Source organism: Mesocricetus auratus, unplaced genomic scaffold (genome assembly GCF_017639785.1).
Source record: "Mesocricetus auratus isolate SY011 unplaced genomic scaffold, BCM_Maur_2.0 Super-Scaffold_4256, whole genome shotgun sequence".
NCBI lineage: Eukaryota > Metazoa > Chordata > Mammalia > Rodentia > Cricetidae > Mesocricetus > Mesocricetus auratus.
Genome location: NW_024429182.1, coordinates 47,995,625 through 48,022,122, shown reverse-complemented (window position 1 = coordinate 48,022,122; position 26,498 = coordinate 47,995,625). Strand labels below are relative to the sequence as shown.

General features: G+C 41.3%; 1 protein-coding gene across 1 annotated transcript; it reads right to left on the bottom strand.

The window, feature by feature from the left end:
• Positions 1 to 7,177: 7,177 nt before the first annotated feature.
• Ms4a2 (membrane spanning 4-domains A2) lies at positions 7,178 to 16,411 on the bottom strand. The gene is made up of 7 exons (XM_013110833.3): positions 16,299 to 16,411; positions 15,431 to 15,554; positions 14,780 to 14,914; positions 12,285 to 12,341; positions 11,516 to 11,671; positions 11,104 to 11,202; positions 7,178 to 10,308 (listed from the first exon to the last, which is right to left on the bottom strand). Exons 1-7 carry the CDS (start codon positions 16,358 to 16,360, stop codon positions 10,210 to 10,212), a joined length of 732 nt encoding a protein of 243 aa, XP_012966287.1. The 5' UTR covers positions 16,361 to 16,411; the 3' UTR covers positions 7,178 to 10,209.
• Positions 16,412 to 26,498: the final 10,087 nt, after the last annotated feature.

Here is a 26,498-nt window from a genome sequence, read left to right as displayed (position 1 = left end):
CAGCAAGAGGCATCCTGAGATCTTGTCCATTCCAGGCCTGCATCCTCGAATTTGCAACGTTATGGCCAAGAAAAGTAGATGCTCACCCACACGACGTGGTGTTTCCACTGGCACTGCTTGGGAAACCTGGGCACAGACAACCTCCTATGGCTTGTGCATTTTCTTCCTGTAAACTTCATGCACCGTGAAGAGCATTGCCCCTACTTGGACCCAAACTTCACTGCACAGCAGCAGAACCGGTGCTGTTTGCCCACTCTCTGACGACACTTAGGAAACTGTGAATTATTTGTTGATTAACTACAGACTAATTCCAGCCTGGAAAAAACAGCAAACTCCTATCAGGTGATTAAACCACACTTTCTCTAGGAAAAGAACCCATTCCAAATTTGTCCTTCCCTGGGATGAACTCAAGTCTAGGATACCATCTAGATTTTCTCTGTTACTCTTTCATTATTCATAAATCAAGATATTAAATGCACCTAATCAGTCTACTGTGGGTTGGACACAGACCACCACGAAACTTCTTCCTCCTCTTTCTCTTTACCCTCCTCCTCCTTCTCCTTCTCCTGCTGTTTGTGTACATTTGTGTGGGAGTGAGCATATGTGATGGAAACAAGCGTGTGTGAATGTGAGACCAGAGCTCAACGTTGGGCATCTTCATCAATCTTTGTCCAGCTTATATTTTCAGGCAGGCTGTCTCAACAGAGCTGGAGCTCACTTATTTGATTACACTGGCTGGACGATAAGTTTCAGAGGAAACCACACACACACACACACACACACACACACACACACGCCAACTCTGTCTTCCAGTTCACACTGGGCAAGGCTATTTTATTTACTTATTTATTCATTTACTTACTTACTTACTTACTTACTTACTTTTTACATTCCTATCTCAGTTCCCCTTCCCTCTTCTCCTCCCATTTCCTCCACTTTCTAATCCCCAAACACACACCTCCCATCAGTTCCTCAGAGAGGGTAAGGCCTCCCCTAGAAAGTCAACTATGTCGGTCTCATCACCACATTGAGGCAGGACCAAGCCCATCCCAACCCTGTGCCTAGGCTGGGCAACGTATCTCTCCATAGAGAACGGGCTCCACTAAGTCAGTTTGTGCATTAGTGTTAGGTCTTAGACCCACTGCCAGTGGCCTCATATATTGCCCCAACAGAACCATTGTCACCTGTATTCAGGGAGTCTAGTTCGGTCTCATGCAGATTCCCCATTTGTCAGACCAGAGTCAGTGCTCTCTCACTAGCTCAGGTCAGCTGATTCTGAGGGTTTCCCCATCACAGTCTTGACTCCTTTGTTTACATTATCGCTCCTCCCTCACTTAAATTGTACTCCAGGAGTTTGGCCCAATGGTTAGTTGTGGATTTCTGCATCTGCTTCCATCTGTTCCTGGAAGAGGGTTCTAGCTTTTCTGAGGTTGTGGGTTGTAGGCTGGCTATCCTTTGCTTTATGTCTGGTATCCACTTTTGAGTGAGCACATACAATATTTGTCTTTCTGGGTCTGGATCACTTTACTCGGGATGGTTTTTTCTAGTTCTGTCCATTTGTCTGCAAATTTCATGTTGTAATTTTTCTTACCATTGAGTAGTACTCCATTGTGTAAATGTACCACATTTTTCTTATCCATTCTTTGATGCAGGGGCATCCAGATTGTTTGGGTATGGCTATTTCATATGGGCTCTGGAGACGCTAAACTCAAGTCCTCCTGGTTGTGAAGCAGGCACTTAGATTGCTGAGGCCCCTTCCCAGCCCCTGGTGAAACACTGTCCATTGATCCCACCAAGAGAAATTCCCCTTGGTTGGAAGAACCACAGGAGAAAAGATGCTTATTTAATCATAATATGTTAGTGCTTAAAAATGAAACATTTTAGAACATGAGGGGACATACTTATGTTCTAGACTATGAATGAGAAATAAAAAAGGAAAAAGCAAAAGATCATATAAAAACATGAGATTATATTATCTAGTCAAATAAATTGTGACTAAGAAAGGAAGAGAAGCAATGTTATTTTTCAAAGTGGTTCCTCTTCTGGAATAATCTACAAGGACACCTTTCCCACACCGGAAGTGAATTTATCTTCAGCATCACTATAATGACTGCATAGAGCCAACCCAAGATACAAAAGTCAGACAGATGTCGTGCACCTCCAGAAATACAGCAGGACGTTTCCACAAAGATGTGGAAGAAAGACTACCTTGAGGTCACTGTACATCATTTTTTTCTTCTCTTCATGCTAACCTCCTCAATGCCAGTCAGAGACCATTCCCCCCAGGAACAGACCTCTGCATCCTCCCTGAGGTCCCATGACACCCTGAATTTCCCTCTGTGTGATAGTTTTTAATGCAGCGATGGGTGGGAAAGGAGTGTGTATATAGTTTAACAACAAGAATTTAGAAAAAAAGTTTATGAACCTGCCTTATTCCATAGTCTACCATACACTAAAGGGGCTGCATGAACAGGTCAGTATTTCCCACAATAGTTTGTTCAACATTCTGGTTGCAATTTATATTGTATAATCATATGATCCAGGAGATGTTTGTCAGGAAAAAATGTAGACAAAGATGCATGGAATGAAAATACATTCATCCTTGAGTGGTGGGAGGGGACAAGCCCTGCCAAAGGTGGGGGTTGTTAAGGCCACTGGTGCTGTGGGCATTCGCTTGCCTCGGTGTTTCTAAACTAATGTGGCCACTTTTAGTGATTGCTGCAATTTCCTCTCAGTCAGGAGCAACAACTGACTTATTTCCTGTATTTTTATTATCTCTAGCTGATCTAATTCACATTAAAAAATAAAAACAAACAAACAAACAAAAGGTGACTAATCTCCCCCAGAGCTTCTACAGCCGGGCTCTCTTGAGGTTTCTTCTCCATATTCCCTTCTTGTCTTTGCTTCTCTGGGATTAACGAACTGCTTTGTTCTGTCTTTCAGCTTAATTGTTCAATCCTGAGATGGTTCATAGACCCCTAAGAGGATGAGGTCTGCAGAAAACATCAGTAACCTTACAACTAGAGGGTACGAGGCCATTCAGGACCATTCACACAGTACCAAAGACACAAGTCTGAAAGAAGACTCGACTTAAGGAGTTTGATGGAAACTGAGAGACCCAGAGAAAAGGGATTCACAATTCCCTGCGAGCTTTCCTTCAGGAATAGTGTATGACACAGTGTGTTGGAGATGGGGATCCAGAGTAAAAGTGTGCACAGTTCGTTGTAGGCTCTGCCTACAGGAACACTAAGAGACACAGTGTGGGAATCATTTCTCTTTACCTTTAAGAAATTAAAAGACAATTTCATCTGGAAAAAATGCAGGTAACCTGAATGCATGGGTGCAAATCTACTTCATCTGGGAAAGAAAATCAGTAAACAAAAGGCTGCACCTGGAGGGGCCAGCGTGCACTTGGCGGCCATCACTATAGCTGGAAGAGGAGCAGCCCTCTTGAGAAGGCCACAGGCCCCAGTCCCACAAGTCTACCTGCCTAAGACCGAAGTTCAATTGGAGTGCTTGAGGAGCCTCCTTCACCCCCACATGCGTAATGGAAGAGACAACACCTCGTGTTAAATAAAGCAGATGAGGATGCAAGAGTGTCTTCCTAGCCATCAGCAGGAAGAGAAGAAGCAAGGTCACAGCAAGAGCAGACCCTGACAGGAGCCTCTGTGAGACAGCTCTCCCCACACACTCAGGGCCTCACTGAGGGAAAGTGTCTGTGAACCGAGTAATCATGACACAGGTATTCAGACTCAGCCTTTCCCATCTCCACTCAGGAAAAGTATGTAGCTAGCTGAGTATTTTCAGTCACCAATAATCTGTCCAAATTTCAACAAAACATTAGGAGGCACAAAAAAAGTAATATTTTAAAAAACAAGTAAAAATAAACTAATGCCTTACTTATAAACCGAGAACCAGGCTCAGATGTGCTATGGAGGTTAGAACTACAAGATGCCAAGTTTTAAATAACTGTGAGAAAATAGAATGGAATTTTAAAATATACAGAATTAGAGGGTAATTTAAAGTAAGCTAAGAAAAAAAATCTAACAAATAATGAGCAATGAGAAACACGGTATCAGAGATAAACAAGGCCATCAAGGACTCATTGGTGGATTTCATAGAGCTGAGGAAGGAAGATAGAGCCTTCATCCAGACAAAAAGTAAAGAGAAAATAAACAGGCAGTTAGAAGAGGGTTTGATTAACCACTCCCATATTGGGAGGCTCACAAATGCCTGTAACTTCAGCTCCAGGGGATCTGATGCCCTTGCCTGGCCTCTGCAGATACTGTACTCACATGCACAAGCTCACACTCACACACAGACACGCAGACACATAGTTTTAATCTTTATGTGTACGGACATTCTGCTTGCATGTATTTCTATGAACCACATATATACCTGGTGGTCACTGAGGCCAGATGAGGACATCAGATCCCCCCTGGAACTAGAATTACAGATGGTTTAGAACCAGGTGCTGGAAATGTAAGTCAGGTTCTCTGGAAAAGTAGTCAATGTTCTTAATCACTGAGGAATTTCTCAAGACATCTCAATTTTTAAAAAAGCTAAATGTTAAAAAGAGCTTAAAGGCTTTCTTAAAAAGAAGATAATGTTTTATATATGTGACTTGTTTGGCAGCCATACAGAATCTGACATATATAAACATGCAATAATTATCCAAGAGATTAGTGGGATATATACTGAATTTTAGAAGACTCTCAGAATAGAGAGCAAGATGAAAAATATTCTCCTTTTGGAAATAATGTGCTACCCCCTGCTACCCCTTAATCTGTCATGACTGCACATGTCTATAGCCCCAGATGAGCCATGGAGACTGTGGAGCCAGAGATGCCTAGCTAACCTAGGAAACGTAATTACCAGCTCAGTGGGAGACCCCATCTCAAGGCAATGGATAGTGATAAAGGAAGACACCAGATGTCCCTCTTTGACCTCCACATGTGGACACATGTCCCCCCAACACACAAACATGATACACTCACAAAATAAAAATAAATATTGTGATAATCATGAAATAAGCATTTAAAGTCATGCTGCCTGCTGATCTCTGGGGAAAATGAAAATAACTGCTTGAGTTTTCTACATTATAATTAGTGAGAACAGATGTCTAAGTGTGTAGGGTAAAACAGCTAAGGGGATGTTGAATTTGGCTGTAGACACATTTATTTATAGGAACTCTCTAAGCAGATAGTTTGAACATGATGTTCTAGGTTGGGGATTACGAAGGACATTAACGGGTCCTTCCCAGAACCATCATGACTGAGCGTGACAAGAAGACCCACACACATGCCAAAGAGAAAGCATGGCTCTTGTGGTGCTGGGAAGCCAGGCACTGTTTTGTTTTGTTTTGGTTTTGGTTTTTGAAACAGGGTTTCCTCTGTGGCTTTTTGAGGCTGTCCTAGAACTAGCTCTTGTAGACCAGGCTGGTCTCAAACTCACAGAGATCCGCCTGCCTCTGCCTCCCGAGTGCTGGGATTAAAGGCGTGTGCCACCAACACCCGGCCAGTCAGGCACTGTTATGGTGAGCAAACATATAGTGTGGTGTGGGAGAGAGACACAGAATGGTTCATGTCCTGTGGTCGTATGCGAAGAGGTAAAAGCGGTGAGGAGCAGGCTGAGGTGGGTGGCAATCGGCCATGCTGATGTCCCAGCCTGGGCTGCTGCCAGGTCCCAAGTCTGGACTCATGGCACTGTTTCAGCAGCAGCCCGTGTTGACGTCCGTGACTCCTGATGCCACTGGAGACTTAGAGGATAGAATTGTACAATAGAGAGAGTTGGCCCCACCCCTCACTGACTGCAGCACTAGGGAGATCTGGCTGCAGCACTCTGGAGAGCAGGTCCTACACCTAGCCTAGGCAGCACCATAGAGCTGACCGTGTTCACAGCGAGGAGGAGAGGCGAGCTGGCCCTGGGGGGTGAGAGTGGGATAGCTGGCACCCTCCCTCTCAGCTACTGGGTGGTGATGAGGGCATGGGAAAGATGCTCCCCACGCCCGAACCCCCACCTCCGCCACCTGCAGCTGTCCAGTGAGTTGACCCTTTCTCCCTTACCCAGCTGCAGCACTTGGTAAAGTGTGCCCTGCACCTTGCCTCGGCAGCACAGTAGAGCTGACCCTGTTGATGGGGCATGAATGAGCGGCCCTGAAAGCGTAACCGTGGGATAATCATCTATCAGGTGGCGGTGTGCGCAGGGAGAGATGCTTCTCCCACGCTCCTCACTCCTCACCACATGAAGCAGACTAGGTAGTTGACCCTCCCCCTTTACCAGCTGCAACACTCAGGAAAGCGGTCTCTGTACCTCTCCTGGGTAGCACAGTAGAGCTGACCCTGTTGGCTGGGACCTGGGTGAACATGGGAGATCTGGTCCCATGGCTCATTTGTCCTATGGCAGAGCAAGAGAGAGGCCCCCCTCCACTTCTTGGCACCTGAGGAAACTGGGAGAGCTGGCCCTGAGGTCATAAGAGTAGGAGAGCTGTTCCTACCCCACACCAGCGGCAGCACTTGGGAGGATGGCCCCCACTTGGGAGGATGGCCCCTGTATCTGACCTGGGAAACAGTAGATCTGGCCCTTGTGGTGTAGGTGTAGGTGAGTCGACCCTGAGGGCATTAAAAACAGCACAACCTCCCCACTCCTTGATCCTGGCTGCATAGGGAGAACCACCAGGGCAATGCTAGAGAGCTCACTCTGGTAGTGAGGATGGGGGAGAGCTGGTGGGCTGACCAACCCTTCAAATACCCAGGATCAGAACCAAGGTTGAGTTGTCCCACCCCAACATCCACCCCATCTATGATCTGCTGGAGCATGAGAAGGGGCACTTCCTGCAGAACCATAGCCACAGGAGCTCCATGACTCAGTGCAACCGCAGGACATCCAAGAGGAGCCCCAGTGAGGGCCCAGTACTTATGGTGTAGCAGAAACCACAGGCCTCAAACCAGACCAATGACTCTCCAACACTTGCAGGTAAATATATCTGGACAAAGAGTATAAACTGTGTCCCTCCTCCATGATGAGAATTTTGTTTTTTAATCTTCTCTTAAACTTCATTTTATTGGCAGGGGAGGGAGGTTGCAGGGGCAGAGAGCAGACACAAAGGGACGGGGGGGGGGACGCATGTGAACGAGAGGCATAATGTGAAAGACATGAAATAAATAAAATGAGAGTCTTAGAAAAGGACATTAACAGCTCATTAGGTTGATTGGCTGGAACACAACAAGTTGTAGGGGTGTCTGATATGTCCTGAGTTACAATGCAGGAAAGGAATTTGAAGGCTGTATACTCACAGACTTGGTCCCTGAATCCAAGGGCTAAGGCCTGTGGCCTCAGACTACACCACAAGATGCCTTATTTCTGGAAACTTGGAATTGGACTAATCCACACTAAAGATGTTCCAGCTTCTCCATCTTGCAGATACTTTGTCATATGATTACTCTGTCTCTCTAACCATTTGGGTCAGTCTCCCTAATTGATCCTCTCCTGTATCTCTCTCTCTCTACTGTGGGAAATAAGATATCCTCCACTCCCTAATAACAGATTTAAGACACTTCAAATAGCAAAAGCCTGGCAGTTCTGTTTTTATTTCTGCTGAACAAGTCACTAACCCAAAGAAAGGTCAATGAAGCTGATATGAATTTAGCATGAAATAGTGTTTTTAATAGTCCTAAACAGAATCCTTTGCTCTCTCTGTCATTGGCTGGGTGCTTCTCGGGGAGCAATCTTCCCAATGTCTGACATATCCATCATTCCAAATTTGTTTAGGTTTTTCTTTCTAGTTTAATTTCTATGCTCTGAAAACTCAAAATCTTATCTACTGTACATCCTGGAGCTTGAAAGCACCTCTTCCTTCCTGACACATGAGCTCAGTTATGTAGCAGGCTGTAACGTTTTAGCCCTAAGATAAACTAAGAGTGCCCATGCAAGCAGGCGCCAGCTGCTAGGAAAGGCAGGGCCCAGTGCCTCCTGCCTATTTAAGGTCTGGTCCATTTACATCTATCACATGGACCTCTGGTTTAGGGAATTTTCCATTTATATTTTATTTCCCACTCCTATCCATCTATCTTCACCTCCTACTGGTTGTGCCTCTTGGATGAACCCAGAATGATATAGGCTCACCAGGGAAAGCCACATTAACAAGCTCCTACAGCAATTGAGTTAGTATCAGTATCATCAACTAGCAAAACATGACCATGTCCTGTTCACCCAATTAACTAACAAAATGTGGTTGGCAGCCAGTCCTGCATTCTGCTTTCTGCCTCCAGAGTTAATTACCCAGTTCTACTGGGAAAGGATTGAGTATTAAATACTAAAAATTGTTCTTGGTCCTTGGCATCATTTAATTAATTGTTTTAAACTACCCGATGCTTTTTAAAATTATTTTTCTTTATCCTTGAGAACTTTATGAATGTGTACAACAAAACATGATCATCTCCACCCTCAATTTTTCTTCTTCAAAATTTCCTCCCTATTCTCTCAACTTTATTTGCAAGCACAAAAATCAAGTGAAATAACTCTGATTCATTGTAAAAATAGCAGTTGAAATATGCATAAGGCTGTCACAAGTGCACTTCAGTACACAGTGGGTAGACAGTGAAGCAAGGAATTATGGCTGTGTGAACATATGAATATTTATAAAAGTGTGCCCACCATGTTCAAGGGGCAGATAACTGAGCCCCCAAACAGAGTTTTCAATGTCTGACTGGGTCTTGTTAACTAGGTTATGTTATCAACTTCATTTTGTTTCTTTTAAAAATCTAAACAACAGCAATGAAGTCATTTTCTCAGCTCTTTGTCTTCACTACCTCCTATTCACAGTCTCTCTGAACACTTTTGCAAATGTTCTACCCCTCTGCCCACCCCACCCCAACCCCTCTTCATATTTTGCAATCATTTAGGATTGCTGTTTTCTCCTATTCTTCCCAAGCCAGCATGTATGGTCTCTTTGCTTGACTTTCTCCACCACACGCTACCTGCTGTCTGGTCTTTTGTAATATGCTTTTCCGACCAATTGTTATGCTTTCTGGATTTGATTCTGTCTTTCCCTTTCTAAATATAGGAGTTTAACCTGACTTAATTCTATCTCAAAATAGTTCTTCTAGCAATTTGATATTCTTCATTTAATAATGATCACTTTCATAACTATCTCAGAATTAAAGTCTAAGACTGAGTTTGCCTCTGTTACTCTTCCACCATTCAGATTCCTACATTACTGCTTCTCTCCCCAACAATGTTATTAATATTCAGTTTTATTAAAGACTCAAACACTCAATATATCAGTCAATTGGTGTCTGTTTAACATCTTTTAAGGTGTTAACAACTTGAACCAATTTCTTCTTTGGTTCTTTGATGTAGTATCCTGTGTAGCCCAGGCTGGCTTCTAACTCACTATGTAACAGAGTCTGGCCTTGTGCTGGGATTCTAGACATACACGCCCAGACCTACCAAATTTGTGGTAAATATTTATCTACATATGTTATACATGACCACTTCTTGTCATTTCCATTGACTACTTTTCAATTCGTCTTCATCAATGTATTCATCATTCATCACATGTGCCTAGCTGAATGATACATACACTCAAAATGTCCTTGATTTTACCTATGTACCCTATTAGACTGAATGACTTAATAGCATTCCCTATTCTCTATTTATAAACACCAGTGAACAATAACTGTGCTAGTGAATGTAATGATGGATCAGAAAATATACAATTTTTGTAAAATGTTGTGTCTTTGAAAAAGTCATTATCACTGGGGTTCAAAATATTTCCATATAAAATTATATATCATGTTAAAAATAGTTATATAGGTAGGGATGGATAATAGTAGATGTATATCATGCCCAACTATAGCTGTTGAGAATTCTATGAACAACTAAAAGAAAGGTATTTACTGATTTTCTAAGTTTAGTTAATTTCTCAGCATACTTCCTCCTTGTTTTCCTTTTGTTCATAAGCTAACTTATTCCTTGATGATTTTCCAGAATGAATGTTTGTGAGATTGTGACACAAAATAAGAAATTTGGAGTGGAAAATATTCACAAAAAGGGATATTTAGAGGATCAGAAACAGCATACTAAAACATTGGCATCGGAGAATAATTGTAAAACTGGCAGAAAGTGAAACAAACTAATTTTGCCATAATTTTGTAAAAAGTCTTTCAGGATTTCACTGTGAATCAGATTGCTCTGGTCCCCTGATTCTTATGAACCAACGGGAGAAGGTGTTTCTGCTTTGTCTTCCAACTCACTGTAAATTGGTGAATAAACATTTAGTTCTTCATAAAGACGATCATCTGTGACCTGAGAAAGATAAAAAACATCTTGTATCGATTACCCAGAACTTTCCAATTCTAGAAAGTTTATCACACAGGAATATCTTCTTTTGTCTTTTTTGAAATTTCACCCTACCTCTCATGACAGTCAAATTATTCCCTTAATGGCTAGAAAGCAAATCAGATGGACTGGCCAATGGGGGCTAAAAGAAAGCATGTCAGTGACAAGTTACTAAGGTAACTCTGTATCTGAAATGGTTTATCTTCTAACTCAGGACAGTGGTCATAAAAATTATAGAGACCGGAGTGTGTCTGATGATCATAGAGGGTGAGCAGTAGGTTCCACAAGTCAGAGTTGAGTTAGTATAGTGGTTGAAAATTGGAAATTCCCACCAAGGATATAATAAATGTGTGAAGTGGGTGAAAATGTAGTTGCCACTGTGAATCAGGAGGAAAAGGCTTATTTAGAGCAATAGAGAGGGGAATTACATTGTGGGGGGCAGGAACAAATGAGCAAGTTCTTTGGGAACAAAACTGAAGAGTAAACCCTAACGCATGCACGTTTCCCTCACCCCCTTCTCACAGTAGTCCCTTCAAAGCACCCATGATTTCTATACTCATAAAGATTCCATTTGTGTGATCCTCAAGGGACTGTGCTGTGACCATGTGTCATTTCAGTTTCATAATAAGATTTCCAACATGAGATATGCAATCCAGTTTTTGAGAAGTAGTTTTTCAGGAAAAAATTCCAGAAAATTAAGGTCATATTTTAAAAGAATAAAGCACAAACTCTCTAATGTGCTATTCAGGACTTCCTACTGACCTTATTACTCTTGAATGCTTCCCCAATCCTATAGACTGTGAACAGCACAGCACTGCAAAAGGCCAGCATGGTGAGGAACAGCATCATGGATACCATTTCCTGTCAGACAGCAACCAACCAACAGGCAAAGTCACAGACAGATGCACCCCCAAATCCCTTCCCTTACTGAAGCTCCCTCTCCCACCCCCTCCCTCAGGAGCACACCTTATAAGCTGACACACACATAGGAAGCCAGGAGGTAACTACTTGGAGATGATAATTCTAAGACTAAGGAAAATGACTAGGAAAGCCTCCAAGTCCATAGCTCTATATTATGAAATGGAAACTCCCAATGGGGGTTCTGGAAAAAGAAATGGGGTTTCACACTTAGGTCAGGATCCAGAGGCCCAGTGTTTTCACAGGTGATACATACTGTGATGAAAGCTGTCACAAAGCAGCCATCGTCCTCGTTCAGATCCTTACAGTATTTCAGGTAGGTGGAATTGTGGCTCAGGTTGAGGATCAGTACGATGATCCCTGTTCCTGCAGCGATGCTGCTGACGATGTTCGCTCCCAGGCTTCCTCTCACCTGCTGGCAGAAGAGCAATCAGCTCTGGGGCTGCCTGTGGCAGCAGCCAATCAACTGGTCTGTCTTTCAGAGTTGGCCCTGCACAGTAATTCAAAGTTGTCTAAAATTCCAGTTAACTAAGGAACTCCTGAAAATGTACTCATCATCTGGCAGGCATCCGTTTCCCTCTGAGATGCCTTCAGGAATAGTATGAGGGCTGTGGATGTAGCTCAGCAGCAGACCACAGGGTTAAGCATTGCAGAAGGTCAGGGGCTCAACGCAAAGCATTAAAAAAAAAGCACCCATGCATAGACTATCCTCAAGTCATCTCTGTTGGAAACTAACTGCATAGCCATAAGACTATTTAAATATGTATGGGGACAATACCTGTGTGGGTCCCCTTTAAATGGTGTCAAGATAATCAAATTTCACTGCTTATTAAATGACATAATTTATGTTTCTAATGATTTTATCCAACTATTTGCTGTAAAAAGCCTTCAAGCACAAAGGGATTGAGGTAAACCGCATAACTGCACTCTGTAACACACCTGCTACTGGAGGGTCTACCTTAACATCCCTGAAATTCCACTTGTCTTCTCTTGGAAGAATGAATAAAAAGGTAACTGGGACTCACCAGATACAGTGTGTTTTTTCTTTCGGACATAACCGACAAAAATCCAGACAAAACAAACTGTCCAAAAACAAACGGGAGAGAAAGGAAAGTGAGTCTTTGCTCTACGGGATATTCCTTCCTCTGCCCTTGAAGTACAAGACCAAGCTTTGGGTGCTCATAAGACTGTCTACTAAAACCTCCCATGAGACCAGTACTTATTATTATTACTTATTATCATCTCCAAGTAGTCACCTCCTGGCTCCTTGTGTGTGTGTCAGTTAATAAGGTGTGCTCCTGAGGGAGGGGGCTTCTCAAAGTCAGCTGCTTATACAAACCAGGTGAAGGTCCTGAGAAAAATCAGGGTCTGAACTGAGTGAGCACATGCCTGTGAGCCTAGCACTCAAGAGGCTGAAGAAGGAAGATTGTAAGTCTGAGGGAAGCCTGAGCTACTCTGTGAGAAAATAAAAAAAAAAAGGAAGCATGCAGACTCTTACATAGTAGGTCTTAAATGGGACCTGTGGCTCTCTGTTTTTGCAAAGCCCCCCCCCCCCCGTGAGGTTGACCTTGATACTTCCTGGGTAGACAGCAGGAACTAGGGGCATTTGATGTACAATTGCAGTAGCAGTCTCATTTTCTGTAATGCTCTCTTCTATGTCCTGTCCTACACTGTTAGCTCCCCCAGGCCAGAAACCTGTATCCATGCTATGCATACCTAAGGAGTCTGCTCAGTAGCACATGGTCATGTAGTTATTACATATTCCATAATGTAAATATGGAAATATTTAGTAAAAGTAAAAATTCAGAACACCCTCTAAGAAACTGTGATTTGTGTGTCCAGGGGGAACTTAACAAGCTAAATATTTGAGCCTATGATATAGTTTAGCAGGTAAACGTACTTATAACACAACACAGGCTCAATGACCTGAGTTCAATTCCTAAATTCTACAAAGTAGTGAGAGAAATGACATCTTAGGATTGTTCCCTGACCTCCACCTGAGTACTGCATTGTGAACATACTTTTCTTAGATTTAAATATATGTTTATAACTGGATTATCAATAAAAGTAACACAATAGCAATATGGAATGAAGAAAGACAGATATCTGAGACACTGTAGCCGTCAATTCTGTTTCTACAAAGCTCTAAAAACTGAAAACTGTCCATTACAGCGATTGTTTCGGGGAGCACAGAGACAGGAAGAGTTGTAAGGGTTCGAACATAACTTTCAAATAGACAGGCTCATTGTACTGAGGGTAACATATGTGCTATTATTGTGTGTGTGTGTGTGTGTGTGTGTGTGTGTGTGTGTCTGCGTGTCTGTGTGTGAAATCTTACCAAATTCTACACCTTCTATACATAGAATGTGCTCTCATTCAGCCACCTGCTTTCCAGATAGTGGAATGTAAAAAGGAATCAAATGCATTAGTGTCCAAAAGCATGTCAACGGCTCAACAGATATCCATCCAGTATTGTTCTCACCAGAGCAATATTTTCCCTCCCTTCTTAAAGACATCCTTTTATGCCGTTGTGGGTTTTTAAAAGATTTTTTAAAATTTATCAGCCAAGTGTATATGTATGTGTGTGTATGTGTATACCGCATGTATACAAATGCCCAAGACCAGAAGAAAGTTCTTTTTTTAGCTGCACTTGCTAATCTTTGCACATACTGGCCAACCATTCATAAATACTCATATGTGAATTTGCAAGGAGAGCTCTCCCATTCTTCATCCCATATAGTTCTGAGACCTTGGAGTACTCAATTTGGCTGTGCCCAGGTGAACAATGCACAGTTACTAAGAACTTCATTTACTTAGGGCTTCCTCCACTCTCTTCAAATGAACTGTTTTGGGAAGACATAAGCCGTAGCTATATTGGCCTGATAATGTTGGACTTGTACCATATTCCATCCATTTAGCAGAACAAACTTCCTTTGAGCATTTCTATAGAGAATCTTGGGGTGATGATTGTTGCCTGCATGCCTTCTCATATAGTCCCTGATGCTCCTCTGCCACATACATTCAGAAGAATATTCTTATCCCCATGAGCTGGAGTTACAGGCAGGCATGAGCACCTGACATGGTCCTTGGAACTGAACTCATGTCCTGTGGAAGAGCAGCAGGCACTTAACTACCACGGCCTCTCTCTCTCCAGACTTAACTTAGTTTTTACTAATGGGTAAAATGTACTTAGCCTGTAATTTTATTAATAGTACTTTAGCATTTTTTAGAATACAAGTCTTAGGCAAATCATTTAAATATTAATGTATTGTTCTTTTACAATTTCATACAGACTCAAGATTTTCTGTCAATAAGTGTGTTAATGGTTTAAACATCTAAGGGTGATAAGAATCTTTTACTCTTGTTAATAAGTTATATGTGGAGAGAGCGTTGGAAACTGCATTTAGAGATGCTATATGCAGATAAGTGAAAAACTGTAGATTTTATCAAAGTGGTTAGACTTGATTAAAAGAAAACCTGTGATCAAGCATTAATTCAGAAATGACAGATGTTTTCTCACCAGCACTGCTCCCCAGAATGGATAGCCTGCTCTATATGATAGGAGCACTTCGTCATCAAAGTCTGAAACATACACTGAGGAGCAGACAATTGTTCCAAAACAAAGGCATACCAAGCCAACCAGAATTTGTGTTACCTGCAGAAGACAGGAATTTTATAAAGTTAGGATATATTTTCTCAAGACTGTACCAGTTTCTCTGTAAGTAAGATTGAAAATGGAAACATCTCTTTAGTGCCATAGGTCTTTCTAAGATTGAACCAGATGTGAGATTTTCTACTGTCTTCTATTCACTATAAAAGATGGAACTGTAACTAGCAGGCTCTAACGCATTTGTGGTCAATATATGTCACACACATCTTTATTTACATAATTATGGTGGACACGAGCAACTGTTCTTTCTAATTAACAACAGACATTATGTATCTATCCTTTGTTTCTGTTTCCCATTAATGTTCCAGTAACTTAGTGTATTCATAAGAAAATGCTTCTCTCTTCCCAGAATGTGCAGAGTATCATCAATTCCTCACCTGTCAAGAACATTACAGAACCTATATCACTCCTCATCAGCCAACAAGAGGAGATGTTAATATATCCAAAGTCTTTCCTAGAGGCAGCCTGGATTTGAGTTGAGAATGGAGGCTAGGCACTCACCCCCAGAAACTCCAAATCGCTCTTCAAAACTGTCTGCCATGTCTGCTGTGGTGGGGGTAGCGCTGGTTTCTCTGGCAGAGCTTCAGCAGCAGGAGATACTTCCAAAAGCTCAATGTCAGGCACACTGAAATTTACAAAATTTCAACCATATCAACTGCCTGTGTGACTCTGTCAGAACCAAGAGTGTTATTTGTTGTTTTTCAAAAGAGATCTGCAATTTAACTCTTTGGTGTAGTGCCTGAGAAGGCAGCTCCAAGAGTCAAAGGAATCAACCACAGACATCTGAATATTATCCGTTTACATTGAACAGAAGAGAAGAAAAACCATGCTTCATGCCGTAAGTCCCTTCTACCAATCTCTATCTACAATTAAAACAAAACCAATCAAATAAGTTTGTTGACTTCATAGTCATTTTAGCATAGAAACATATTTGCATGCATTTTGTCAATGCACACAACTTCATACCCAGAGGACTGCTTTGGGGTGCTAGTTCAATTTTCATTTCTATTTTAATTTTGGGTGCAGGATGCCATGCCTTAAGTTTCACAAAGGCCAACCTGAAATGCAGTCATCATAGAAAGCCTCTGACACCTAAAACACATTTGACACAGAGGCAAGAGATCTGCATGTTCAAACTCCCTAGTACCCCAAACTGCAAGTCTCTAATGTTAGAAAATCTGGTGTTCTCAGTTTTCAAGGCAAGCAAAAACCTTGCTGCCAACTGCTGAGAGAAGAAAGCACTAAGAATGTATACTCCACACAGTTAAGTAACTTACTTGAGCCCGTGCATAGATCTATGAATTGGCATCTGTGAATTTCTCTGCCTTGATAAATAACTTCAATGGAAATAGCAATAATCTTTGCTTACCTGGGGGATTCTTGTGGATTTGGGAGAGCAAGATCTGCTCTGCTCTTATTTTCTGCATCCATATTTTTAATGAATTAAGCTACCTAGGAATGAAGGATACTGTTATGTAGAGATGTGGTGTGCTCTGGGTGGACAGTTAAGATGGGTTGACTTTGAATACAAATGGTTATCTTCATGCAGATAAGTCTCCCAGCTGATTGATATCAGTGACTCTTTTCTCTCGCTACAATGGAAAGTAACAAGACTGAAACATCTACTGAATAGAGAGCAGGATGAAATGAAGAAACATGAGCATTTTAGAGCATAATTCTGCCTGAGATGTGGGATTAATGGAACCTAATATTGAGGCATGTAGGCACTGAGAAGATAAAAGAGAGCAGAGGTGAAAACAGGCATGCTCTTTAGAAACTTCATCTGCTATACCTATGTCACAAGTTCATCAATGTGATAACTGCAAGATACTCTGCATGGTACCCTGATTTTCTGGAATATCAAGAGAAACTAAGATATGCATATTAATAGAGGATTCTAATGTACATATTGCCAAACAAAATTTTACTGCCCCAGTTACTTCTTTCCTCTGCATCTTGGGAATCAATGCTTCTAACAAAAACACTATTTGAATTAAGGGGTAAGCCCCATCTTCTTATTCATTAATACAGAAAGGACTTAATCTTCTTACTACTGACTGCTCATATCAGGGAGAAGTCACTATTGAGGACCATGATCCCAAACTTATCTAGCCCATGGTATTGTAGCTGAGAACAAAGAAAAATGATTATCTAGGAGGTTAGAGGCCAGTGACTGCTGGAAAATCAAGGAAATTACAACAGTGCTGCCTGATGGAGCATGAATAGAGTTCAAAGACAGAATTGCCAGGGAAGGAAATATTTGAGCCCAGCCTTAAAATGGTTGGCTTAGAAATCTCATTCCCCTACCCAACCCTTGCAAAACCACTCCTCTCCAGGGTAAAGTCCTGAAGCAATGTAATGGTCCTTTACAGTGTCTCCTAGTAACACAAAAAAATCAGGAATCCTATTTGAGATTTGGATAGTTAACAGACTGAGGGTGTCATTTGTAGCATTTTCAGTCGTGTCACCAAGTTGCTAGTACAAGATTTATCCAATTTTGATGTAGGCACTTACTGTAATTAATGTACATTTTAGAACAGAAACATGTATATTGTATTTTCATCTTCTTTTAATTTCAAAACAATTTTCTTTTTTTAATTTAGGCTTTCATTTTTATTTAAACATTTTTTTCATTTTACATACCAACCCAAGTTCCCCTCCCTCCCCTTCTCCTTGATCCCCCAACCCCCCTTTCCCACCCCTCATCCACTCCTCAGAGGGGGTAAGACCTTCCCTGGAGAGGTAACAAAGTCTGGCAAGACCTGACAGTTTTTTCTTTTCTTAATGTGAGCATTTATTGTTATACACTTTCCTCTTAGAAATGACTTTATTACATCCCATAGGATTTTGTATGTTATGTTTTAGTTTTCATTTAACTATAAACATGTCTAATTGCTTTTTGATTTTTATATTGACACATTTTTATACAATACTAATTTGTACACTTTCTATACTTTTGTATACATTTCTATTGTTGATAGCCAGCTTCAATTCATGGTGGTCAGATAGGATGCAGAATGTTAGTAAAACATTCTTATGTCTGTAAATAAATATAAATTTAGAAAAAACAGACTGAGTGTGTCCTCCATGTTGGAACATAGTGCTGCTATGTGAGAATTGTCAACAGCAACTCATGAAACACAGATACAGTACTGAAAGGTGACTTATGACCTCCCAATTATTTTATGCCCCAGTGTTTGTCAACAGCTTCATCCTTCCCCTTCCTGAAATGCTTAGCACATTCTGTACTCATACCCAGTTCCCCACAACCATGTTGTTTCTCCTTCCATAACAGCAAGTATCAGAGCACATGATCAAATGACTTCCTTTGTGGCTGAGCACTTATCAAGATGAGCTTTAACCATATGTCTGCCTGGAAGGAAGAGATAACAGAGTCAGCATCTCTTCCCCACCACACAGCATCAGAATTCTCCTCTCGAACACACCAACTTTTCACGTGCTTCTTACTCTGGCTTTTCTTTGACTACCAAGTTTCTTCATTTAGTTAGTGTAGGGTGAAAAGGACCAAGGAAAGAAACACCTTGCCTCTAGCTAGACCAGAGACCAGGGCCAAGGAAAAACACCCTGACTCATATAAACCCTAGGAGCAGGGCTTGAAATCCCACCAATCCTTGAGCTTGTCCCAGAATCAGACTGCAGAATCCCACCAATACATGAGCACAGGATCCCACCAATCCCTGAGGTCCCTGAGCACAAAACCTCACCAATCCCTGAGCACAAAAATCCCACCAATCCCTGAACTGGGCCCAGAATCAGGCTGCAAAAGTCCACCAATCCCAAGCCACCCTGGAAAGCTCTGTTCCCCCCCCCCAAAAAAAACCTGTATAATATCTGTACCCTGTTCAGTTTGCTGTTGCTTCTCACCCTAGAGGCAGTCACCTCCTGGATTCTTCCTTCCCAGTAAATCTCTTGAGTGAGGTTTGTTGTGTAGGTAACCTTTTTTTGCCAGAACAGAGCCCAGCTGTAACAACTTTGGCCACAGGCTAGAGCAGAGCTCAGCAGAGAAAAGCTGTTAAGACTTTCCCTGGGGAAATTTTGCTCTAGTGGAGCAGAATTGTTACTCTCTGGGAATGGAGTAGAGTAGAATGGAGCAGAGTTGTAACACTTTCACTGGGGAAACTTTCCCCTAGCAGAGTTGTACTTATAGTGGGGAAACCTCTTCCTGGAGCAGAGCTAAAAGTTGCTTTGCTTACAGTGATTTTGTGGAATTCCTTGACTCCTGACTGCGGAGATAGTTTTCCATCTGAGCTGCAATGCTTAGTTAGATCCTAGATTTTTTAAAATATATTTTTATTTTTCTTAATTTTCATAGAAAGGATTTTCATCATATTCTTTCTGCTCTCCCAAGTCATCACAGATCCTCCCTACCTCCTGACCCACCCAACTTCATGTTCCTTCTCTCACTCTCTAAGCAAAATAGAAAACAAAACGAAACACCAAAAATGCACACCAAAACTCAAACAATAAACAAAAGAGAAAACACAAAAAAAACAAACAAGCAAAAACATGGAGCCCTTTTGTGTTGGCCAACTATTCCTAAGCATGGGACCGTCCCTGGAGAGTGGTTGATACCCAGTGTCACTCCATTGGAGAAAATTGATTTTCCTTCTCCCAGCAGGGATCAATCACAAATAGCTTCTTGGTTAGGGGTGTGTCCACAAACTCAAAAGAAATTTACTTTTAAATCTCTCATGAGCAAATATTTTCTCAGAGTAAATGCTAACTTTATTTAAAATAAATACGCACAATTTTTCATGTGAGAGGTTTTAAGATAGGTTGTCTTGAAGGGGTATATTCTGGTACCTCCCACCAAGGAATTACAACCTATGTCTGCCTCATCTCTCATCTTCCTTTTCTACAATCCCTTTTCATTCCTTCCTTCCTGTTTTATATTCACATTTCCATGTCTTGGAGTCATCTGGGTTCAAAATATGTGATTAAGAGGCCTGGTGAAGTGGATCAGATGCTTTCTACCAAATTTGTGGGCCTGGTTCCAATCCCTAGAACTGACATGGTAGAAGTAGAGAACTGACTCCACAAAGTTGTCCTCTGACCTCCATGTTCACTCCATGGGTGTATCCACATATACACACACACACAAACAGAAAAAAAGAAATGTTTTTATACATACCCACATATAATATGATTTAGAGTGAAACAGTTTAGACTGACACCAAGCTCCAATGTTTCAAAGGAAATAAAATTACAGAAATGGCTATGGGACAAATAGCTCTAAAACTTCAAATGCCAAGTGCAAACTTTAAGGGAAAAAATCTTCATTTCTTTATCCATATGACTTCAGAAATGTTCAGAGCAAGATTCACCTGGTTCATTCTAGTCCTAAAGTTTCCTTGAATCCTCCATGTAGACAGGTTTTGTCTTCTGTTATAGCCCAAGGTCCTTTAACTCTCAAGGTGATTGTCTAACTCATTCTAATTCTTATCTGTCTGTCAAGATACCCTCTTTTATCCAAAATGATTACTTTTCATTAGGAAAAGAATAATGATACATGGTTGTACTTTAATAAATAAGAATATCTTTGACAGGGAATATCATGGGCTACAGACTCACAGGCAAGGTTTAGATACCAACTGTCGTATTGTGTCATGAATGGCTGCCATGACAGCTTTCTTAAGTCAAGCATTCTCCTACCTATGATCCTGCAATCATTACATTTGAATATTTAACCAAGCCTCATTTATTTTTCCACTATATTCCAGGACTTTTAAACAATTTTCCATTCTGTGTGGCTTGTTTTTCAACCAAAAGTTTAGCTTACAAAATTTTGTGCCCGTGAACTATGGATACCTGCCTAAGACCTGCATGAGATCAAGCCAACAAGATCAGTCAGCTTACCAATAGGCATCACTAAACAGACCTGGTGGGTTACAGAATGAAAGAGAGAAATAGAGAACATGAAGGGGGAAGAAGATAAGTTAGGGATTTCCAGGAGTGGGAAGGGGGAACTAGGAGTGGAATTTATCAAGATACCTTGTATATGTGTATAAAATTTTCAAAGAATAAAGGAAACATGTTCTAAAATGATTTTAAGTCAAAATTTTCATATATTGCACATTATTCAGTTTCCCTAAGTTTGTAGGGTTTCTACAATTGCACGACTCCTGGGTCAAAGAAGAAATTAAGGATTTCCTAGAATTCAATGAGAATGAAGACACAACATATCCAAAATTATGGGACACTCTGAAAGCAGTGCTAAGAGGAAAGTTCATAGCACTAAGTGCTCACATGAAGAAACTGGAGAATAGTCATACTAGAGAAGTAACAGCACAACTGAAAGCTCTAGAACTAAAAGAAGCAAACTCACCCAGGAGGAGTAGACTCCAGGAAATAATCAAATTGAGGACTGAACTTATTAAAGGAGAAACAAGGAAAATGATACAAAGAATCAATGTAACAAAGAGTTGGTTCTTTGAGAAAATCAACAAGATAGACATACCTTTATCCAGACTCACCAAGCCACAGAATGTAAACATGCAAATTAATAAAATCAGAAATGAAAAGGGGGCATAACAACAGACACTGAGGAAATCCAGATAATCTTGAGGTCATACTTTGAAAACCTGTACTGCACAAAATTTGAAAATTTAAAGAAAATGGACAACTTTCTGGATATCTATCACTTGCCAAAATTAAATCAAGAACACATAAGCAATTTAAATAGACCTATAATATCTAAAGAAATAGAAGCAGTCATCAAAATTCTCCCAACAAAACAAAACCTGCTTCAGTGCAGAATTTTAACAGAAATTCAAACAACATATTATACCAATTCTCCTCAAAGTATTCCAAGCAAGAGAAGCAGAAGGGTCTTTGCCAAACTGTTTTTACTAGGCTTCAATAACATAGATATCCAAACCACACAAAGTCACAACTAGGAAAGAGAACTTCAGACCAGTTTCCCTCATGAACTTTGATGCAAAAATACTCAATAAAATACTGGCAAATTGCCGGGCGGTGGTGGCACACGCCTTTAATCCCAGCACTCGGGAGGCAGAGGCAGGCGGATCTCTGTGAGTTCGAGGCTGGGCTGGACCGATAGCCTCCGACAATACAGAGAAACCCTGTCTCATAAAAACCAAAAAAAAAAAAATACTGGCAAATCAAATCCAAGGACATGTCAGAAAACTTATCCACCATGATCAAGTAGGCTTCATCCCAGGGAGGCAGGGATGGTTCAACATAGAAAAATTCATCAATGTAATCTACCATATAAACAAGTTGAGAAACAAAAATCATATGGTCATCTCACTAGATGCTGAAAAAACCTTTGACAAAATCCAACACCCATTCGTGATAAAGGACTTGGAGATATCTGGGATAACAGGAACATACCTAAGCATCATAAAAGCTATCAACAGCAAACCAACAGCCAACATCAAACTAAATGTAGAGAACTTCAAGACAATTCCTCTAAAGTCAGGTACAAGGCAAGGCTGTCCCCTCTCCATATACCTCTTCAATATTGTACTCGAATTTCTAGATTGAGCAATAAGACAACAAAAGGAGATCAAGAGGAAGAGGTAAAACTTGCACTATTTGCAGATGATATGATAGTATATATAAGTGACCCAAAAAACTCTACCAGGGAACTCTTACAGCCGATAAACACTTTCTGCAAAGTGGCAGGATACAAGATCAACTCAAGAAAATCAGTAGCCCTACTATATACAGACGATAAGAGGGCTGAGAAAGAAATCAGAGAAACATCACCCTTTACAATTGCCACAAACAACATTAAATACCTGGGGGTAATGCTAACCAAACAAGTGAAAGACCTATATCGAAAGAACTTTGAGACTTTAAAGAAAGAAATTAAAGAAGGCATCAAGAAATGGAAAGATCTCCCATGCTTTTGGATAGGTAAGATCAATGTAGTAAAACTGGCAGTCCTGCCAAAAGCAATCTACAGACTCAATGTAATCCCCATCAAAATCCCAGCACAATTCTTCACAGACCTTGAAAGAACAGTTCTCAACTTTATATGGAAAAACAAAAAAACCCAGGATAGCCAAAACCACCCTACTCAACCACTCAACATCTGGTGGCACCACCATTCCTAACTTCAAGATCTATTATAGACCTATAGTCCTGAAAACACCTTGGTATTGGCACAAAAATAGACAGATAGACCAATGGAATCAAATTGAAAACCCTGAGATTAAGCCACAAACCTATGAACAGCTGGTTTTCGACAAAGAAGCTAAAATTATACAATGGAGAAAAGATAGCATCTTCAACAAATGGTGCTGGCATAAATGGAAATTGGCATGTAGAAGACTGCAGATAGATCCATCTCTATCACCATGCACAAAACTTAAGTCCAAATGGATTGAAGATCTCAACATAAATCTAGCCACACTGAACCTATTAGAAAAGAAAGTGGGAGGTACTCTTCAACAAGTTGTTACAGGAGACCACTTCCTGAACATAACACCAGTGGCACAGACACTGAGATCGACAATTAATAAATGGGACCTCCTGAAACTAAGAAGCTTCTGTAAGGCAAAGGACACAGTCAACAAGACAAAAAGGAGGTCCACAGAATGGGAAAAGATATTCACTAACCCCACATCTGACAGAGGGCTGATCTCCAAAATTTACAAAGAACTCAAGAAGCAAGTCTCCAAAGCACCAAAGGATCCAATTAAAAAGTGAAGGGTCTAAACTAAATAGAGAATTCTCAATAGAGGAGTCTAAAATGGCTGAGAGACACTTAAGAAAGTGCTCAACATCCTTATCCATTAGGGAAATGCAAATCAAAACAACCCTGAGATACCATCTCACTCCTGTAAGAATGCCTAAAGTCAAATGCACCAATGACAGTTTGTGCTGGAGAGGATGTGGAGAAAGGGGAACACTCGTCCATTGCTGGTGGGAGTGCAAATTCATACAGCAACTTTAGAAATCAGTATGGAGATTCCTCAGGAAAATGGTAATCAGTCTACCACAAGACCCAGCAATTCCACTTTTAGGTATATACCCAAAAGATGCCCATTCACACAACAAGGATATCTGTTTTACTATGTTCATAGCAACATTATTTGTAATAGCTAGATCCTGGAAGCAACCTAGATGCCCCACAACTGAAGAGTGGATAGAGAAAATGTGGTATATTTACACAATGGAGTACTACTCAGTGGGAAAAAAACAATGGAATCTTGAAATTTGCAGGCAAATGGATGGCACTAGAAGAAACCATCCTGAGTAAGGTAACCCAGTCGCAAAAAGACAAGCATGGTATGTACTCACTCATACATGGACTTTAGGCATGGATCAGGGGAATATCATCCTACAATCCCAGTGCCAGTGAGTCTGGGAAACAGGGAGGTTCCCAAGAGAGATGCATGATACTCCAGGGAAGTGGAATGAGGCAAACTCTCCTGAGCAGATTAGGAACATGGGAGGTGGGGAGAGAGAACCAGGATAAAGAGAGGGGGATAAGAGGAGGGTAGAAGAAGACATGGGGGAGCAGGAAGGTTGAGTCGGGGTAAGAATAGAGGAGAGCAGGATGAGAGATACCATAATAGATGGAGTCATTATAGGTTTGAGGAGAGAGCTCACACTAGTGAGATCTCCAGAGATCTACAAGGATAACACCAACTGGCAAACTAAGCAATAGTGGAGAGACTACCTTAATAGCTCCTCCCTGATGATAAGGTTGATGACTACTTTATATGCCATCCTAGAACCTTCATCCAGTGACTGATGGACTGATGGAATCAGAGACAGATACCCACAGCTAAACACTGAACTGTGCCCCTGGAACCTAGTGCCAGAGATAGAGGAGTGATGAGCAAAGGGGTCAAGACCATGCTGGTGAAACTCACAAAGACAGCTGACTGGACAAGGGGGAGCTCTTGAACCCCAAACTGATGGCTGAGAGGCCAACATGGGACTGATCCAGACTCTATGAATGTAGTGTCAGTGAGGAGGCCTCAGAAATCTCTGGAGCCTTGGGTAGTGTTCAGTGTTCACCATGGCATACGAATGAACTTTGGGAGCCCATTGCAAATAGAGGGATGCTCTCTCAGCCTGGACACATTGGGAAGGGCCTAGGTCCTGCCCTGGATGAAATGACAGACTCTGGAGATCCCCCCAAGGATGGTCTTACCCTCCCTGAGGATTGGGCCGGGGGCTGGGGGACTGGTAGAGGGACAAGGGAGGAGGGGTGGGAAAGGGAGCTGGGATTGACATGTGAAGCATGTATGTTTCTAATTTAAATAAATCATATATTGAGAATAAAAGGTAGATGGTGCCTGAGGAGCCATGATACCTGGGGTTGTTCCCTGGCCTGCATACACCTGCATCATGAACTCAAGAAACTTCAGATTCTAGATGCAAATTCTAGGAGTAGTTAAATTAAACTCAATTTCTATTTTCTGAATTTCTCTTTGGAGCCTTCAGTTCAATTATTCATCAACCTTAAGTCATTATCTTCTAATGGCTTCCATTTCTAGCTATATTTGAGTTATATATTTATTAGAAAGTTATAAAGCCCCCTTCTTATTGAAGATGGTTCCACACTAGAGCCAAATTGATGCCTGTGGAGACATCATCGACCAACACAATCATCAAGGTAAGTATCTAAATAGAGTTAGATCATGCAGAGTGTATCCCTGGACCTCCAAGTGATGTTACTTCCACCAAAAACTGAAGGTGGCTGTCAACTCAGGATGTAGGGAATGCTACTGAGGAAATCACGGTGTCCTTATACAGTGTTAGTATGTTCTGATAAGGGATGCTTGAAGATATATTCAAATAAAAGGAAGTAGATTATCTGTAACATAACAGAAGTATAAATAATGACAAATGGCCATAGAGGTATTAGTGGGTAATGCAACCTGAATTTTAACTCAAGACCTGTCAAATGTGTCCTTGCTTTTCACGTCTCTACTTTATAGTTTCCCAAGGTCTTTTGAAGAAAAGCCACTGATTCAAACCACCATTGTCCTAGGACCTGTGACACCCAGAAGCTGATGGAAATAGAATCTGAAGCTTCTAGTAAAATGTAAATTAATCACAATGGTTTGTTTTTGTTTTATTTGCTAGATTGTAATACTGATGTCAGCCAAAATTGGGAATTTCTCTGTGCTAAAAAAAAAGAAATCTAGCTCATTCTCTTTCCCATGAGGTGGTAGGAATTTGGATTTTATGGAAAATGCAAACAATAGTCATTATAGCTGGATGTCGTGGCTCATGTTTGTAATCGCAACAGTTGGCAGGAGAACTGTGAGTGTAAAATATCAAACTTAGTGTGCTTGTTCGTTCCTCTAATCTTGAAACTTGGGAAATGAAGATAGGAAAATTAGTAGTTCAAAGCCAGACTTGTACATAGGTTGTTGGAAGCCAACCCTACAGGACATGAGCCACTACGAAAGAGAGAGAGAGAGAGAGAGAGAGAGAGAGAGAGAGAGAGAGAGAGAGAGAGAGAGAAGAAAGGAGAGAGAGAGGAGAGGGATGGAGGGAAGGAGGGAGGAATGGAGGGAGGGAGGGAGGGAGTGAAGGAGGGAGGGAGGGAGGGAAGGAG

What these genes read in the sequence shown, in the direction of transcription:
- Ms4a2 (XM_013110833.3), bottom strand. Translation starts at nt 16,360, where the DNA reads ATGGATGCAGAAAATAAGAGCAGAGCAGATCTTGCTCTCCCAAATCCA. An exon ending in GCGATTTGGAGTTTCTGGGG is followed by an intron (nt 14,915 to 15,430) that starts GTGAGTGCCTAG and finishes TGTCTTCTGCAG; the next exon opens with GTAACACAAATTCTGGTTGG. An exon ending in AAGCATTCAAGAGTAATAAG is followed by an intron (nt 10,309 to 11,103) that starts GTCAGTAGGAAG and finishes TATCTTTCTCAG; the next exon opens with GTCACAGATGATCGTCTTTA.